Source organism: Camelus dromedarius, chromosome 4, assembly GCF_036321535.1.
Source record: "Camelus dromedarius isolate mCamDro1 chromosome 4, mCamDro1.pat, whole genome shotgun sequence".
NCBI lineage: Eukaryota > Metazoa > Chordata > Mammalia > Artiodactyla > Camelidae > Camelus > Camelus dromedarius.
Window position 1 is genome coordinate 40,966,088 of NC_087439.1, and position 20,322 is coordinate 40,986,409.

Consider the following 20,322-nt stretch of genomic DNA (forward strand, 5'->3'; position numbering starts at 1 on the left):
CAAAAATTTAATTAAACTTCATAGGAAGGAATATTTAGTAACTGATTTTACTGGCAACTGTATTCAAACTTAAAAATGTCTTTTTCAAACTGCCAAGTAAATATCTTTACAAAAGATGAGCTAAACAGAGCTCAGACAATGGCTCAAAAACTATTATCTAAATCAAGCTTCTGTTGTTTAGAAATGATATTCCATTCTAAGAAAAACTACAGGCTTTATTCCCAAGAATTAATCTCTATATCATATATCTCTCCCGGACATTATATTAAAGTAATAAACATAAATGTGAAATATATGAAGCAACATTCTTCAAGGTAGATACTGCTTTAAAATTATGGGAAAATCTTTACTTGGCAATATGGTTAATGCTCTGTTACTCTGGGAATGTTTGAAAAAATAGTAAAAATACTTCTGGAACTGTCATACAAATATGAAAGTATTCTTTAAACACTATCAGAGTAAAAGTATACAATGTAAGTATTTTTTTAAGAAATTGCATGGGGGTTATCATAATTCGTACTGGGAATTTCATCATTTCCTTTCACTATTTGAATCTAGCACATCATATCACTCAGTTGACCAAACACAAAGTCAACAAACCCCCCGTTTTTTGTACCTTATTAAGGTTAGATGGTGGCTAAGGGATATTTTGGTCAACATACATATAACTTGAAAGTTGACACTGAATTAATAAAATGGGGAATTAAGAAAATTACATATTTAAACTCTGGTTTCAATTTAAAATATTTATATATAACAATGGTAAGCTAAGGTTGAGTGTATACGATAGAAAACATGTAGCTGAGAAATGTTTGGATATTTTATCTAGTCTTTGATGTTGCTATGTTTCTTTTAATTAAAACTATTTTATTATGGAGACTTGGAGAAGAAAATAAACCAGAATATCCAGAAGAGTCATAAATAAATTGAGATAAGCAAAACAGAAAAATAGAGTTTAAACTAGAACCCTATACACATTTACAAGCAAAGAAACTTTAAAATATTTGCTAAAACTGCAATTATATAATGATGCTCTTATAGTAATGATCAAGTTACATGAGTTATAGTAATTCTGAGTAAATAATCAGATTCTATGTATTACCACTCTTTTTTTTTAACAGTAGCTTGATAGTGGATTAATATGAATTCAGAGTTAAGTTACAAACATACCAACAAACATACTTGTTAACCCCATTTAAACCCTGTTCTGTAAGACTCCCTTATTTTTAAAAAGGTTACATTTACCTTATCACTCACACCTAGTTGTGGGACGTCCACAAGTGTATGTACGGAAGGAATCTTCCCTTCCTCTGAGTCAGTTGGAGTTTGCGAGTGTGCGCCCCAGGCCTCTTCACTGCATGACTCCTTACGGGCTTTGCTGAAAGACTGTGACCGTTTCACCACAGCGAGGGCAAACGGTGAAGGAGCAGAGCCGGAATATGGTCGAGGGGTACAAAACGTTTTCAGAGCCTTCAGATTCAGTGCTGCTGACTGACTCCCAGGAAGAGGAACAGGTTTGGGAGCTACTGGAGGGGGAGAGGCTACGGGTGGGGGAGAGGCTGCGGGAGGAGGAGAGGCTGCGGGAGGAAGAGAGGCTACTGGAGGGGGAGACGCCATGGGAGGGGGAGAGGCTTCAGTAGTCTGACTGCTGTCAACTGTGTGTTTAATGTGGGGCTGTGGAGGACAGTGAGTTGTTTTACTTAAGGGGGAAAGAGCTGGCTCTGGAGGAGGTATTGTATCCCTTTCCACCTCTTTCTTTGTTAATTCTTTTGGTGTATGATTAGGCACAGGTTGAACACTCTTGGCAGCTGCAGATGTCACATAGTGACCTGAAACTCTCTTTTGCATCTGCAAGAAAAAAGAACTTGGTTTGGCCTGGGGATTTGAAACCCGAGATTTACGTTTTGACTCCAAAATATTGTTTATATCTTCCAAGTTTGGCACAAAAGGAGCCGTGCCGGTGTCTCTCATCATTCTAGGAGTAGGTTTCAGAGGATTCGCCATCATGCTGAGAGGCATGCTCTCCACACTTTGCACCTGATGTTCTGTTTTTAGGGTAGGCTTTGGTTTCAGGTCTGCCTGTGGCTCCTTTGGGCTTTCAGAAATGACCAGATCTTCTGTTTGGATTGCAGTTTCCTTCACATTCTCATGAGTGTCCTTTTTCCCTAAAGCATGTATTTCTTGATCATTTTTATACCCTATGGTTTCAGATTCCCAATCTTTTGATATTTCTAGGGATCTGGGAGGCACTATTTTATAAGTAGTCATCCCAATTTTGGGTATGTACTCTCTTGTAATTTCATTCGAAGGTTTTGGCTTGGGATTGTAGTCTTGTCTGTAAAGTGGATAATTCTTTATATAAGAAGCAGCTGAATTTTTATCAGTCCCATCTACAGGAGGCAAAAGGTCATCATTACCATGTGCATAAACTGGATCTTTTATGGCTAGTTGATCTTCTGAATGTACAATTAGTGGGCCCTGACACTTGAATTCTCTTGAGGTATCTACAGAATCTTGAGGACTTAAAGATGAGTGTTGAGTTGACTTGTTGTTACTTGAAGTTTGTACACTTTCATCAACTTTGATGTCAGACGAATTATGATCTTGGTGATTCCCACTGAAACTGTCACAGGAAGGGACTGCCTGAATTGCTGCATCTTGCACTTTTGTCTTTTCGGCACTAGGTTGATTCAGTTTTTGATCTGGTATTGATGAAACAGCAAGATGATCTTCCTTGTAACTTCTAGCAGTATCAGTTTTATGTGCCTGATAGTTTGGTAGTCTGTTAACTTCCATGTCCACGTTGTTATTTTTGGCGACACCTCTTACATTGATTTCTGTTCTCACTCCATTTTTCATATTATCTTCTGTGTTTGTTGGAATGACAGTTATTTCATCTTGGTCTACTGAGAGAAAAAATGGTGAAGTATGTGAAAAGAGATAGAAAAACTTAAAGGTTTCAATGCCTGCCTCCCCCACACTGAAAAAGATTGGTTTGAATTCTACAGATAATTTTCAACTCACTAATTTTACAGAAATTACACAGGTAGTGGCATACAGAGAAAACAGCATGGGCTTTGCTATCGAGACTGAGTCTGGGATCTGGCTTGATTAATTACAACCTATGTGGCCATATCATGTTATTACTTAACCTCTCTGAGCCTCAGTTTGCTCAGATGTAAAAAGTGAAAATGTGTATTATATATATTATTTATTTAACATGCTTATTAGGATAGCATATTGCCCAGGAGACAGTTATGTTTCTTATTATAAGTAAAGACCGTATTTCAGTCATTGTTAAACATAACAAAAGACATTGACAAATTCAAAAAATGTATTTTTATTCTTCTGTTTTTTTCATTTTAATATACTGTCTTTTCTATAACCCCTACTTTATTTATATTTCATATCCAACATTAAAAGGGGAACAATCCCAGCAAATGCTATCCATTTTAATTAAGGCAGACAACAGAACCTTCCCTTTTAAGAGCTGAAATAAAAACAGAACCTAAGTTTACTGTTTTGTGTATTAGGTGTCCTGCTAGAGACTTTTAGAGAACTTTGTTTTCAGTCACAATATGGGTAGTTTCAACTACATGAAACAATCACGTGGGTTTTGATTTTTCTCTGCAAGAAAAAGTATCCTTATTTTTCTCATGACAGAATCCAGGTAGAGAAAACAAGCTCCCTCTCCCCAGCACTACTTTTCCTCTTAATTCTAATTCAGAACTCTTGAAAAGGAAACTCACTTGCCAGTGTCTAGGTTAACAAAGCAACAGTTGCCAGCCAATAGCATGATGGCAAAGAGTTGGACTGAGGCATCTGGAAGGAAACGCAGCTTTATGAACGTGCACGCGTGTCTTGTATTGAGCCAGGTGATTTATGTACTGTGCTCCTCTTGTCAAATGCCCTGAGGAATCCATTTTCCTGAATAACCAACTAGCCCTCATCTTCAAAATTCTCAGTGGCCTCTGCTTTCAGATATGAAAGTTTGCACAGCACAAGTGAAATGTGGGCCTTGGAAAACAAATTGTGAAAGGATATCAAGTATTTCTGTGTAGTTTTGTCATTAGTTTCATCTATAAGATAAAGTTCACTGCCTAAAATGTCATGAGCTATTTAAAATAGTTCCTTTATTCAAAAAAGAAGAAAAAAAAAAAAAGGAAAAAAGGAAGATATGCATGCAAATAAAAATCATGTTGCCAGGTAAATTTGGATACAAATAATTTTTTAAAAGATCCTCATATTTTAAAACCCTGAGTAACTGCACAATTATTTGATTATGGTGGTTATATTTTATATTATGTTGCAAGGTTCCTGTATTAAATACATAATTCTAAAATGGAACTTTTATTCTTCCCAAATGAAATGCAACTGGATTATCAGAATATATATTGTCTATACAAGTGATTTCTTTTCTCAATGACTAATAATTATTAACTTCTGTGATTTATAAAATTAAGGACATGTGATTAGGAACCATGAAAGAGGCACAATTCTGCCCATGCTCTTATTTACTTGGTTCATAAGTGTTTTTAATACCTGTATGGAAATTAGTACACTCAATGCTGATATGAGCACAAAAGAAATTTAAAAAGTGGTCCCTGGCATCAGGAAATGGCCTAAATGTATTTCCTTCTCTCTTATTTCTAATTTTCTACCGAATATAGGTATTTTCCAAAAGAAAGTAAATCAACATAAAAAAATATTTTAAATTAAATCCCCTGTAACAAACCCTAATTTGTTGGGGTTTTTAAGTTCTGAAGTTTTATTTTTCACACTTTCTGTGGGTTACACCTTCCTTACCATTGTCTAACTCTGAATTTCTCATCAAAATTTCAAAATTCTCAGTGATGTCAGGCCTGGACACCTAGAATCACTACTGAGTTTATTAGCTAGTCTATCCTCCTACAAACCTGATAATAATGCTAGAAATGTCCGTGGATAGGTCATTTTTCAGGAATGGCCAGTAGAGGGAGAAGGTATAGTTTGTACTATCCTGTCCTTCCTCCTACTCAAAACTGACACCAACATCAAAACCAGATGAAAGGATGGTTTGGGTAAGTGTACAGGGTAGGTTAAAAAAAGGAGAAAGACAAACAAAACCAGTTTAAGGATAACAAATTATTTTTAAAAATTACAAAACGTTGACAAACGTCATTGCAAATCAAGTGCAAATCAAAAGAAATGTTATTACAGAAATGTACTTGTGACCCTAGCACTAACATGATGCTTTAAAATCTTAGCAAAAATGATTTCATTTGACTATTTTAAAAAGGACACAGCTTTTAAATTATGATTTCTCAACAGAAATGCTATTGCCATCATAATTTTTAACAGTATATATTGAGTCAAGAAGAAAAAAGGGGGAAATTATGTACAAATATGTAAGTTAGATCCTTGTGTCTCAGGATGGTATTGACCAAGGGAAAAATGAATCAGAGACCTACATATTCGAATTAACCAACTCATACCACATATATAAGATGATATATATCTATATCTATATTTACGTTTGGAAAAAAACATGGATTAGCCCAATATCACAAATACGAATATATATATTTCCCTATATTTTAACCTAGTTTTATATATTAACATACTAGATTGGACTATGAGAACTCATAAGCCACTTCCGTCATATTCCCTTATACAATTGTATACGTCTTGCACCTTCTATTTGTATAGCATCATTTATCTGAAATTCAATCCTAAATATATATATTTAACAATATCTCAGTATTCTGCTAGGTGCTATAAGGAATTCAAACAAAGTATCAGATATAAATTCTCCGATCCAAGACTGTCCAATCTAGTTGAGGAATCGAAACCAAAGAACTACATGGTTTCTAGTCATCAAGTAACAAAATAAGTGAAGTGGCAGGATTTGGATAACAGTTGAATGGCTGAAGATAGGTGGAAGTGTATTTCCCAGGCAAAGATAAAAATGAGCATAGGCCTAACGACAGAACTGAGTGAAAGATACCATGAGAAAGAGAATAAACTCTTGGTTTGGGGGTGGGTAGTGGGAAATATTGATACATAATGTTACATAAATTGATGGTTTGGGTCTGAAAAAAATCAGGCAGACAAGTTTCACCCAAGGTATAGCAAGTTGACTAGGAAGTAAAACAGGCTTGGACTAGGGAGTCAGTAGAAGAAAAAAAGAGAAATAGACCACAAGTGTGCACGGGGCATACATCTTTAAGACCTAAGTGAGATACCTTCTAAGATTTAACAACAGCAATGAAATTAGTACACATAGTGGTAAAAAGCACATTTTGGAGTGAACACATATAGAACACATACTGCCTGAGTTCAAATCTAAGGTCTGGATTGTGAGACCTCAACTGAGTTACACAGTATCTTTGTGGCTCAATCATCTGTAAAATGGGACTAAAGTGATAATACCCATAGCTGAGTTAATATACAAGATTACGTGAGTTGACATATGTAAAGTGTTTAAGAAAGGTCCTTGGCACATAGTAAGTGCTATGAAAGTGTTAGCGATTAGTGCTTATAGAACTCACCGTTCTCCTGGTTTGGGCCCAGTGACTTCAAGTTTCTTACACTGTCAACCACCCTCTCTTCATTGCTTGCATTATACACCATGATGTGCGGTCCACTGCAAAATATGACTATATGTTATACATTGATACTATTCAGACACACATACACGTACATGATGAGAAAACAGGCAATAATTTCCAAAGACAGATGGGCTGAAATAATCATCTTTTTCTGCCAAATACTGGAAATTTAATGGCAAAGAAAAAAATACAACTGAGAGGAAATTCTGCTATGAAACATTAGTTTTAATATGGTGGCCCTGTTACAAAGAAAGATGTAAGAAGCTTGGTAAAATGGACATTTTCCCCAAAAGTGTCTTTTTGTTATTATTAATTATTTTTTAAAGAAAAAGGAACTACATGCAGTTTACCTTTAAAGACATTTTTCTTGCATCTGGCAAGGGCAGCTTCTGGCAAGTCAGAATGGATTGACCTCATTGTGTTTTTTGGTGATAGAAGAGTTTAATTTGGAGACAATCCCATGCATGTTATAGTAAAACCTTGATGAAAATAGTTTATTTTGCCTACTTGATTTCATCTTTATTCATGGTGTGGCATTTGTAACCTAATGTTAAGTGTACTGTACTATGACTTTTGATTCCTAGGACCAAGGGGAAAGAGCATTCTCTGCATCATAAAGTTGACTGTAAAAATAACATTAGTGATTTAACATCGTGTTCTAACAGGCAGAATTGTTTTGTATACCAGTTAGTAAAAATTCTTCAGGAGCATTTGGTGAAAATTGAAATCAAATAGTTAATTTAGGCCAAAAAGGTAATAAGCAAAACAAACACAACACAAAAACTCTAATATTCATAAAAAATAACTACATGTTGTGGTTTATCTAACACAGGGATACCAGAACTGGTAGCTTTGATTTTATTTTATTTTAAAACAATCACATATAAATAGATACTTTATGAATAAACATTTTTATAATGATGGTAAAAGGGTAACATACAAACTAAAGAAATGATTATGTTTGTGTTTAAAATATCAGTTGTATATTTCAGAAGACTAGTATCAATTAAACAAACCACCACCGGACACTTCTGGCATACAGACTACTTACTGTCCATCTGTGTTTCTAGTTTCTTGTTTTTCTTCTTTGGAGTTCTGTGAGGACTCTCCAGTATCACTGCCAAGGGCTGAGTCAGGATCGTTTTTCAGTGGACTTATTATATCAGTAGATCCAGTGGGAACGTCTGGCGACTTCACAGAAGTATGTTCAGTCTCATCCTTAGGCACTTCACTCAGTTCTTCCTTTTCATCTATCTCTTCAAGGCTGTAATCAGAGTTCATTCCAGCTGCAAAGAAATGAAGATATAGTCCTAAATATTAATTTTCCTCATTCGTCCTATGCAATCCTGGCAAGGAAGGAATTTTTAAAATAATAATTAGTTGGACTCTTAAATTCTGATTCAAAGCTAATATAGTAAAATACTTTTCTAATGGTGAATAAGTATGTTAAAATATAATCAGATTATCTCAGACATACATTTCTAAAAATAATATGGTGTCACTCTAGGTTTTATTTGTGGTAGGAAAGAAGAGGTTATTTAAGCTTATAAGCTTCAAGTTACATATCTCATTTAAGAATCTTTCAATTTAAATTATTTTACACTCATGTAGTAGCTTTAAATGTAAGTAACAAGTACACAAGATTTTTGTATCGGCTACAAGTGTACTTATATAAAGTTTGACTCAGTAGTTACCAGTATGCCTATGATTGAGAATTATCTGAGCATCTTTTAAAAATACTGATGCTCACACTCTACTCCACATTTGTTAAATCAGAATCTCTGAAGGGTAGCACCAAGTTTTAAGGTTCTTCAGGTGATTCTAGTGTGCAACCGGGGTTAAAAGCCACTTACTTGGATGCTTAATATAATTTTAAAGATACAAGTCTACTTGTATCTTTAAGTATCTACTTGTATTCTATAAGAATTATACAATGAAGAATAATTTTAATTTCCACTCAGTTAGCTTCTCAGAGGCAACTTCCCTTAACAGTTTTTTCCTCTACATTATCAGAAAGTATAATGAGCAGATATGCATACTCACGTTTCCTTCTCTCTTTCTCTCTTGGTGGTTTATTTAATGTAAACGGAACTATACTATACCTGATGATTTCCACCAACTTTGTTTTCTCCACTTAACTGTATCTTAAAGATCGTCCCATATCAGAGTGTGTGTGTGTGTCTCTTTTCAATAGCTGTGGTTAATATTTCATTGTATAAAAATGTTTTATCATTATTTCTTAGCACTGACAACAAATGGCCAACTGGGTAAAAGAGAGGGAGACCTCCTAAGCAGTTAGTGTCCACAGTAGCTGTGAAAGTAAATTTAAACCAAAGAATGAGGTTCTGGATCTTTGCTTACGTATAATTCAATACTTCTACCTACATAATAGCAACTGAATGAAGTTTAATTTTACTACAACAGATGGGGACAAAAGGTGGTATGGCCCTAGATTATAGTGATAAGCCCAGTTAGAAAATGTAATAAAAAGTTTGACATATTTGAAGAATATCTGAAATACTTAAAATGTCTTTAATCTTATTTTTAGGATCTTATTATAGATAAAAAAGTATGCTATTGTGCTTTATAATAAACAAATATGGGGAATTTTAATGACATTGTTGTAAATAAAAATAGATTCATATAAAAATATTAAAGAATTTGACTTTAATATATATAAATCTTTGACTTTATGTATGTAAATCTTGTTTTATCATGACATGTGAAATAGGCATTTTGATACCAATGTATAATATTATGTCTTTATAATAAGTAGCCTATTGTACCTATATAGTAAGAGTATATTTATGTAACTTGAAATCTGTGTATTGAGAAAAATGAAAGGTAACTATAGTTTAGATGCAAATGTGTTTTATAAATGGCTCCTTGGTATATATTAAGCTCTTTTGAAAATTATAGTAACCTAGGTAACATTTAGCAAATTATCGATCTTCTGATTTCTCTCTTGACCATCACAAATGTTATAGAGATATACAACTTTAAGTATGAGGTCCTCTCTAAGAAACTGGTCTCAATTATTTAAAATATGAAGAATGAGTCACATTCTTCAAAAACCTTTTCAAATTACTTTTCTGGGGTTTTATAACTTAGTAGTTACAAGCATCATACAGAATTCTCTAAATATATATATTTGAAATACATTCCTATCATTAAAAGTCTTACATAAGGCTGTGATTCTTCTAAAAAATTCTAATCATCCCAGAGAACTTTCACACTTTGCTGTTTGACTAGTTCAGATTTTCCCAAGCTTTATTAAATCAAGTTGGTTTTGTATGTGTTAACAGACTTATTCTATGGCCAAGTTTTAGGACTACAGCAACAACAACAAAAAGAAGTGGGGCTGTGAACACTGAATAATTTTCACAAATGTTATGTCGCAACTGTAATATTCCAGCTTCATATGTTCTAAAGGAAGAAAATTCACTTCTAAAGAACACAGAGTATCCAAAATCTTAGTGTAGTTTTAAGATATAACAACTTCAAAAGTATGTTTAAAAATTTTTAAAAAATCATTTGAAAGTGTTAATTATTGAAATTCTTTTACAATTACTTAGCTTTATTTGAATATTTTTTATCTTAATTTTTCAGTCCCTCTAAAAGATTTGACTGAAACAAAAAATGAAATTAAAAAATTATTTAAAACTCACAAAATACAATATGTATAAAAGAAATTTAAATAATTAAACTTTCCAAAGATGTCTTTGTTAAGTTTGTAGCACTTGTAAGTTGTTAAAGCTTAAAATTGCACTAAGCCTTTTGGAATAGCTTGTATATTTTTCTTGGAGATGGTCAAAAGGGCTAAATTGTCTGACAAATACTACTCTTTGCTAAAACAGAATTGTTTTAAATCTAAACTCTGGTGAACTACTTTTTAACCAATTCATTCATTCAAAAAAAATGTTCACTGTGTCAGACACTATTATAGTTGCTGCCAGAGTTGTTTTCTCTTTCATTTTTAAAAACTGAGGTACAACTTATATTCAGTAAAATTCACCACTTTTGGAATACTTTATGGAATGTCCAGTTTTGATACACACACACATATGTCAAATACATATATGTCAAAACTTTGTGTGACCACCACACATAGATACAGAATAATTCCATCAGCCTCCAAAATCCCCCATGCCTCTTGGTAATCAGCTCCACCTTCTAACCCCTGTCAACAGTCATCCCTCTAGTTGTGCCTTTGCAAGAGTGTCATGTGAATGAAATATACCATGTAGCCATTGAAGTCTGGATTCCTTCACTTAACATAATGCATTTCAGATTCATCCATGTTGTTGTGTGTATTATTTGTTGCTTTTTATGGATAGGTTTTAGTATTCCAGTCTATGGACATACTACATTTTGTTTATCCATTCCTCAGTTTAGGAACATTAGATTATTTCTCATTTTAAGCAATTACAAATAAAAACTCTATAAAGACTCACATGGTGTTTGTATGCACATTGGTTTTCATTTCTCTTGGGAAAATTATTAGGAGTGGGATTTGTGGGTCATGTAGAAAATGAATCCTTGTTTTTATTTTTTTTAAAAACTCCTAAACTATTTTCTGAACTGGCCACACAATTCTTCATTCCTATAAGGGGTGTGTGATAGTATACTAATTTTAAATAACTGGTTTGAGATGATGAGGACCCCTTTCTGAGTCACTGAAAAATTGAGCGAAGTCACTTCTGATTGAATTCAAGTATTACCTAACTATAACGCTCTGCAATCTGGTAACAAAATAAGTCTAATAATTAAAATATAAAAATACCAATGTAAAGCAATACCATAGAAAATAAGCTGCATCTAGATAACAAAAGAGTAGTCCTATAAAGAAAAGATATATATGCATTTTTATATTTATATAGTTATACACTGAAAATCATAAAATTCAAACAGTTTTGCCAAAAAGCAAGCCAATAGAAGAGAAGCTGAAATCCTTCAGAGCCACTGATTTTACTCATTTTATATGTTGCCATATTTATCCACTATATGATTAGGAAAACATCAAACCCTAAAAAAAGGTATAAAATGTCAAGTAAAAAGGGAGAGACTACTTTCGTTTTTTAACACAAAGAATCAACAAGTAACCAAGTCTGTATGTGATGACATCTGTCTGTCTTCACCAAAGCAGGCGGGGAAGTCCAGGTCACCTACACGGCAGAGATGCGGCGGCTGCCTCGGGGGTTGCAGGCCACTCGGGGAGGGGCGCCCCCGCCGGCAGCGTGGGGACAGCGCTCTGCTCGCGACCGGGGAGCCCAGGGCCAGGGGAGGCTTCTGCCAAAGAAGTAAAAGCTGTGGAAATAGCACTTAGACAACAGGGTCAAGGCAAATAGAGATCTTGAAAAGGATTTTGGAAGAAATCAGATTTGTTAGCTCACCGTTAGCCACGCATGAAACAAGAAGCGGGAAAAGGGGAAAGAGGGAAGAGAAGGAGACATAGCTATCAAGCAAAGTGTTAACAGCAGCCACTTTTCTCTAATACTTCAGAACCTTGTCATTTCATTTACCTAGTTTGATATTATTTAGTAGATTTCCTTTGTGAAACAGAATGGTATCATCGATACTACTCTGGGTAAGACTTGAGAAAAATCATTACTCATCATCTAATAACAGTGTTTTTAATCACAGAGGAAAGGAGAATTCTATGTCAAATTTCTAAAATTTCTTAAATTTCTAAGTATCAACTAAGGGTTAAAGATTCAGGAGCATTTGGGTGCTTCTGAGTTTTCCTGTATTTGTGAATATGAATGATAAAAATGAGGTAGTTATATTAAGAAATTTTCCTACCTATCAAAATATCCCCTTGCTGAAGTATGATACAGTAATTTCTATTTTTGATTAAACATTAGTCTGTCATATTCATTTACATCTAACTTTAAGGATTAAGAAACTTTATCATACTTATTCTTAAAATAGTTACTAATAGCTATTATTAAAAAATTAGGAAATAGGATTAGATTCAATTTATTTTAAACTGGCGTTTCATGTATTTCGAGAGACTCTAAAACAAAACCATACAATAGAAAATACTGCATAATAAATACTTACCACGAGGTTAGTACACTATGAATTCATACCTAGGACAGTTGCAGAAAGGGTGCTTTACACCTCCATGTAAGGTTTCTCCTGAACACACCAAGGTACATTCCTAAGATGTGTCATTCCTCTTAGGTAGAAGGTTAGTGAATGGTGACCTGACACTGCATGCGGAAAAGCAGGAGACCATGTACACCATGTAGGAAAAGTACTCAAGGAACATCACAGAACTGAACTTTTGATTTCTGTATCCAACATTCTGAACTTGGCTTGGGGGCGGAGGGGGGGGGGAGTTTACTTCATAATATACAACATTTGGGAAATGGAGTCAAAACATCTGTGTCTCTTTCATATTCAGAGCATTACAACTAGATTCATTCCTCATCTATCCCGGAAGTGCTTTCTCAGTAGGTACATGATGCGGAATAAAGGTGCCATACCCGGGCTAGACAGGCCCTCAGGAAGGCTGGCTTCCAAGACACTGTCTGTAGGAACTGCAGGTACTGACTGCCCAGCTAGAAGACAGAAGAAACACAACTTATGAGCAAGTCACATTCACAAATGAAACAATTCCTCAGTAGCTTAACTTAGTAATTTTTATATAATTCAGAAAGAGATAGCCGTAACCTTGTTAGAAGCCATTTTACTGTCCAGCTGTGATACAACTAAAATCTACTTTCCCCATTCCTACATTCCAATCCTGAAAGGCAGTATCTTTCTGAATAGATTCACAAATTATAACATGCTCATTTTAGGATAATGGAGCTGTACAATTTTTTCATTTTATTTTGTTACGTTGCAGATTTTAAAAAGAGAATAATCAAGGACTATCTAAATATTATTGTTGAATTCAATTAAAAGCCTAGGATTAAGTACTATTATTATTTAATAAAGAGGCATAATTTATGATCTGTTATTTCTACTGTCTACTGTATATTAAAGAAAAACAGCAGAAACGTAATGTTAACGGGGAAAGTGCCATTACCAGTCACGTGACTATTTTCATCACTTTGTTGCAGAGGTATTTTGGAGGGTGGAGAAGGTGCTTTCCGCTTTGTCCTTTTCAAAGATGAATTCCCAGTGGATGTGCTACTGAGCTGCAGAGAGCCTGTCCTCACTCTGCTTGCTCTGCAGGGATTCTGTGGAAAACAAAATGACCAAACATAATCTCTATTTAGAAATGAACAGCAAACTTTAGAAAGACACTGACCTTTATATCAAACACATCATATGCCAATATGGAACACAATGGCCATTCATTCAAAAAGCATTTATGGAGTATCTGCCCTGTGCCAGAAATGGATATGTAAAGAAAAATAAAATATGGTCCTTCTCAAGAAAGGTAGGCTAGAGTGGGAGGCTGTCATGTCAACAACTAATTAAAATGTAGAAGACTCATGGGCAACACAGTTAAAAACTAACTTTCAAAGAAAAATCTGGAGAAAACATTGAATGTAAATTAAAAAGGGGAAGAATATTTGTACATTAAGACTGGTTTGATTAATCTTTATCTTTTAGCAAAGTATCTCAATGACAAACATTTCAAAAATCTATATGTCTACCCAAGGCAAGGTCATTTGAGGTTGTCGGCTCTGTACACAGTAACACTCACACTCATAGCATGTGACTGTCAGCAGGCTGGCGGGTGCCTCCTGGCCCACTGCCCTGTCACCTTGCTCTTTCCCTTTACAACAAACCTGCTTCAAAGAGTTATTCATAGCTTTTGTCTCCAGTTTCTCAACTTCCACTTGAAACCCTTCAGTCAGACTTTTCCCACCCTTTGATCCATTAAAACTGTTCCTATCTGTGAGATAACAGAAAATATACATTGGTTTCTGCCTCTAGTTCCCAGCACAGAGGACCCTTGCAATTTCCTAAGTGACAAGCACACAGGAGCATCTTTTATTCTCATGTTGGTCTTGGACCTCGGTTCCTGACACGCAGCTCCTGAAACGCTTGTGACTTCCTGGGTAATAGGAGTGTCTTTTGTTCTAATGAGGCAACTCTGGATGGGCTCCTGGATGAGGTCTGGTCATGGGAAAGTCACAATGAGAAGCCTGGAATTTTCAGCCCTGCCCTCATTCTCATGAGAAAGGAGAAGGGCTGAAAATGGAGTTAACGACTGATCGTGCCTCCTTGATGAGGCTGCCATAAAATTACAGAAGTATGGAGTTCAGAAAGCTTCTAGCTCCATGAACACGTGGAGGAGCTGGGAGAGGTCGTGGACGCTCTGTGCCCCTTCCCAGATACTCTGCCCTATATATCTCTTCCATCTAGATATTCATCTATATCCTTTGTCATATCCCTTAAGAAACTGGTAAACGTAACCAAGTGTTTCCCTGAATTCTGTGAGCCGCTCTGACAAATTAATGGAACCTTAGGAAGAGGTCCAGGGAACCTTTGATTCATAACCAGTCAGTCAGAAGTATAGGTAACAACAGGGTCGTGTTATTGGCACCTCAAGTCCAAGGAGGGGATCATTGGAACCTCCAATCTATATCCTGTTGGTCAGGAGCACAGGTGATGACGTGGGCTTGTGACTGGTGTCCGAAGTATATGTGGGGAAGGGAGGGCAGTCTTGTGGGACTGAGCCCTTAACCTGCAGAATCAGATGCTGTCTCTGGGTAGATGGTGTCAGAATTTAGTTGAATTCTTGGACAACCTGCTGGTGTCTAAAAATTGCATGGTGGTGTAGGGGAAAACCTCCACACGTTTGGTGACCAGAAGTGAAATGTTTTGTGTGAGTAGCAAAGGAGACTCACAGAGAAGAAACACACAGTAGGGAAGAACTGGGTTTCCCCTACATGGGTACAAATCTGTCTTTCCTTTACACTATCAAAGTCATCAGTGCCCTCCCCCATGACTAAGTCAGTGGTTACTTCTTAGAACGCATCTATTTGACCTATTAGCAGCATTAAACGGAGTTGACCACCCTCTAAAATCTTCTCTTTTTTACTTCCAGGATACTTCCTTGCTCTGCCTAGATCTGAACTCTGTTTTCTACGTTTCTTTCTGGTTCCTTTTCAGCTAGTCCTTGGACATACCCTCTTTGGTATCTGCACTCACTCTCTTATGTCTCCACTATTCTCTGGGTTTTATGTTTTATATGTTGATAATTTCCAAACTTCTGCCTCCACCATGGACCTCTGATCTTCATTTAATGTAGAAGGCCATTTCAAACTCAGCATGTCTAAAACTAAGATCCTGCCAGTTCCTCCTTTCCTATACCCCATTAAAAATAGTCCTGCTCTTACAGTCTTCCCTGTATCAATCAAGAGACATTCTTCCATTTGTCCAGGCCAGAAACTTTGGGGTCACCACCCTCCCATACACACATATTCCCTATCACGTCCATCCTGTTGGCTCATCCAGTTCGACTGCTACCACAGTCTGAATCATCACTAAGAACTTTCTAACTGGATTATCTTTTTCCACATCGCTTCCCTACAGTCCTTCCTCAATAGAGCAGCACAAGATTCTGTTAAAACAAAAATCAGGTGAAGGCACATTGTTCAAAACCCACTAGTGGTTTCCCAATTGGCACAGAAAAGCCAAAGTCCTTGTAGTGACTTCTAAGGCCCGCGGCGACCTGGCCCCTAGGCCTCTCCAACCACCTCCTTCTCCCGGTGTGGACTGGAGGGAGCCTCCCTGGCCTTCGTGCAGCTCCTCAGATGTGCCGGGGCGTCCCCACCTCAGGGTGGCTGCCCTTGCTGTTCCCTGCCCCTGAAAGGCTCTTCTGATAATTTAACATCTTATCCCCTCATCTTCCTCAGGTCATTTCTCAAATGTCACCTTTTCAGTGAGCTCCTTGACCCCCAGTGCTTCCTGTCCCTCTTCTCAGCTTCATCTTTATGAGCAGCATTTAATAACTCTCTACCATACCACTAAGTTGGCTTATTTACCTTGTTTATTATTGCTTCCACCAGGTATGCTATAAGGGCAGGGATTTTTTTTTTTTTTCCTTCCTAATTTGCTCACTGCTTATCTCCAGAACAAAGTCTGGCTCATAGAAGTTTCTCACTAAACATCTGTTGAGTGAATGGAAGAAATGAACCAAACACCGCCTTCTTCATTTGCAAATAAAAGGCCTTGATAAACTTGGACTTAGAAGAGTATGTAAAGCTTGGCCATTTGATCTTACGAGACAATGTAAGTACAGCTAAGGGAAGCCGCCTCGTTCATAAGATGTTAATTAGTCATTATGTCGTGCAACACACCACAGAAAAATCTGGCCAATTTACTATTTTGTAATATTGTAATATCTTGGCCAGAGAAGAAGGGAAGCCTGTCCCCACAGAGCAAAGCCTGAGTTAGCTGCCCTCCCTGCCAGCCGTGGGAGGTACTGAAGAGGAAGGCAGCTCATCTCCGGGACAGAAGCAGGGTCAGGTCCACAGTTGGGGGGCTCTTGGCAGAACACACCTCTCACTAAGGTTAACTCATCTCAACAAGGGGGCTGGACAGGGTGGCACCAGGCTGACCTTCCTGGTAGTCAAAACATTAAACTGCTTCCATACCAAGTTGGTAAATATAGTTACCAACCTCCTCTCCTCTCATTACTCTGGTCCCTTCTACAGAACTCTTCAGCTGTCTCCATAATCCAGCATGAGAAGAGTTAAAGCCTGCCACCCAAACCTAGGTTTTGATTCAGAGTCACTAAAGCCAATTCCAACTGCATCTGAGGATCACCCCTCACCCCCGGCTCTGCCTGGGTGGGTGTATGGGTGGATCCTCAATTGCTGCTTGGCCCTTGAAATAATTAGGAAAAGGCCCTCGGTGATAAAGAGCTGAGAAAGAAATGCAGTGAGGGATTGGCAGTATTTAAATATCATTTTGAATAGAACACAGTTTAAATAAAAACCTTCATACTGATGATACGGCTCTATGTTCAGAAACTTTCACTTGCTATCTTATAAAAGCAACAAATTTAGGGATCGTTAGGGAGAAGGCCAAACATTCTCCTAAAACAATGTGGCACTTCACTTTTTGAAATACCGATCTAAAAACATCAAAAGCAGAAGATGTCATTTTAATATTTCTTGATGAGTTTACTTCTGTAAAGCCCTGTTCACACCTCACTCCTGTCACAGACCTGGTTTATCAGCAGGAACACAGTAAGTGATCAGTAAGTAAGTAGCGAAACATGAAGGCATGGCAGGATTTGCTTTTCTTTCTAACGCCGCGCTGAAAACGCGTTTCCCATGTTTAGACTGACTGCCTCCCTGCAGTCTACCACGGCAAGCCCTGTGCCCCTTTAGGTCAGGTTTCCAGTCACTGTCATTTATTGGCCTCTTATATTACCTGACAAAAACAGTCACAACATGAATTTCTCAAGACAATAGTATCTGTTTAGGAGTTAGAGCTCTTAAATTTTGGTTATAATATAATAAAGCAGATAGCATAGAAATAAAAAAGGGAGGAATTTATATACACTGACTCACAAACTTATATGGACCTAATAACTCAAAGACAGAATAAAAATAAACTCATATATTTCATTTATTACCCTAGAGGTCTTAAAATAAGCTAACTTTTTTTTTTGTACAGGATATTTACATTTCTATAGATAAAGAATTTAAAATTTGTCAAAATACACATATTTCAGCGTTACAAATGCTAAAATATCTTTAATAGCAATTGTGGAGACAGTTGAGGGAGAGCACATTAGAAGGGCAAAGCCATGAACATCTTAGGGGAGCACATATGTTACAACCTTATTCTGCAGGACTGACCCCCTTACTGTATTGCACGGCGTATCATGAAAGCAAACAGACTTATATTTCTAGACCTGCAATTGGATCACAGAGACTAGGAACAAAGACATCAGAAGAGAACATGCTTGTCAGTAGTGCCACCAGATAAACTTATGTTACCTGCATAACTGGATTCAAGGGTGTAATTAGTGGTTACAACTTATGAAGTTTATGACAAAAATATAACTTTAACAACTGACTTAAGATGGGCCAAGGCAGGAGTTTTCGAGGAATAAGAATGGTGAGTTTAGATTATCAACATAGATTAATAATAGGAATATAAGTTTGGTTCTGAGATACGAATGATATTAGTATTAGCATTCAAGGAAATAGCTTAATATACATTTCTTCTTGCCTATAAGACAGAGGCAGGAGTTTTTAAATTTATTGTGGGTGGGTGTGTTTTTAGAGACTGTTACAAAAGAATTTGAATCAGCTAAGCAGCAGCCAGGAGCAAGTCGAACTTGGAGTTACTCTGTGTTAACTAAAATGTCACTATTAATAATAAAATGGAGGAACGCCTGGAATCCTGTATCTACTGAAAACATCCTTCTCTTGGGTAAAAGTCTGCAGGAAAAGAAAGGGTATTTAGGTAGAAGACCTAGGTGTTCCTAAACAGACTGAAGCCAAGAAAACCAGTGTATATTGTGGGAGACATACAGAATAATACAAACCCAGCACACAAGTTTGCTAAAAACCAGACGTACTCAACTACCACAGTTATTTAAGTAAACACATCATGAGTTCCCATATAAAATGTTGAAAAAAAGAAAGGAGAAAGGTGAGAAGGCCACCAATGCATTCTTAAACCCTATTTTTTTTCCTGCACACTTCAGTAGTATGCTGCTTACCAGACTCCCAGTACTGCTGCTCTTGCATTAGTCAGGGCTGAGCTACCCCAGGTTTTGAGTATGAGTCTGTCTAACTGGAGTGAAGCTTACAGAGGGTTTGCAAGTTGGAAGGCAGCCAGTGTAATGGTTACCAAACACAGAAGCTTTGGAGTCAATGCCAGGGCTTAAACCAGGGAGCGTGGCATTTATTGTCCCTGCAGCCTTCTGCCTCCTCACCCACAAAGCAGGAGAAGTAACAGTACCGACTTCACGGGGGCTGGATGCTTACGTGAAGCGACCTGCGTAAAGTCCTTAGTGCTGCACCTGGCATCAGTGCACACTCCATGAACAGTAGTTGATATTACCACGTGTAATTTGTCTATTTTCAAGTATGTGACAGCATAAATAAGATAAGCAAATGACAGTTATAATGTGGAGGTTAACGAATGTGGATAAAAGGAGGTATTCATCTGAGACTGCACTCTCTTCAGTGACGACGGTGGTAGGAGTCCTATGAGGGTCAGCCTGAGTTATAATCACCCCGACACTACTGCACGGACTGGTGCTCAGTCCATGTGTAAGACACATTCGCTGTGTGTAGACTCCACCTGGAACTCACCTCAGGCAGTTTCATCCTACCTTAAAGGACTTTAATAAAAAGCTAAATATCTTACACCAGTTTGTTAAATCTTAGTGAAGGGTACAGGGAAGTGTATTAGAGTATACCAATTCGAAATATTCCATAAATTTAATGTGAACAATTAAAATGAAAAGAACTGCTTATGTGGCTTTGGTTTTTACCACTTAGCTAAGGTATACTGCCTTTGGTCAAAGTATGACTGATACTTTTAAAAGGAGTTGTGATCAAATTATATTTAAGCCCAAACGATTTACAAAACAGGAAAATAGAGGGGTTTCTTCTCACTACGGGAAAAACACTTGGGTTAATGATTAGAGATATTCAATTATTTACTTTACTTAGAGTCACTAAGTCTGCCTGCCCTCAGTGAAAACTGCACCTCTAACAGGAATGCAAGTCACTGAATTTTACGGTCTGTGAAAAGAAAAACACTGCACAGAGAAACAGAAGTCACTAATGAA

At 36.8% G+C, this 20,322-nt stretch overlaps 1 protein-coding gene across 8 annotated transcripts in view; it reads right to left on the bottom strand.

The window, feature by feature from the left end:
• The window catches only part of COBLL1 (cordon-bleu WH2 repeat protein like 1), a 141,612-nt gene that overhangs the window by 7,301 nt on the left and 113,989 nt on the right, over positions 1-20,322 (bottom strand). For 6 of the 8 annotated variants that reach the window (XM_064484859.1, XM_031451561.2, XM_031451566.2 and 3 more), the window contains 6 exons: positions 13,627-13,780; positions 13,082-13,156; positions 11,760-11,879; positions 7,642-7,876; positions 6,531-6,625; positions 1,246-2,906 (listed from right to left, as the gene is read on the bottom strand). In XM_064484859.1, coding sequence (XP_064340929.1) covers positions 1,246-2,906; positions 6,531-6,625; positions 7,642-7,876; positions 11,760-11,879; positions 13,082-13,156; positions 13,627-13,780 — 2,340 coding nt within the window. The remainder of the gene's footprint in view (positions 1-1,245; positions 2,907-6,530; positions 6,626-7,641; positions 7,877-11,759; positions 11,880-13,081; positions 13,157-13,626; positions 13,781-20,322) is intronic. The other 2 variants (XM_064484860.1, XM_064484862.1) reach the window with 2 other exon arrangements.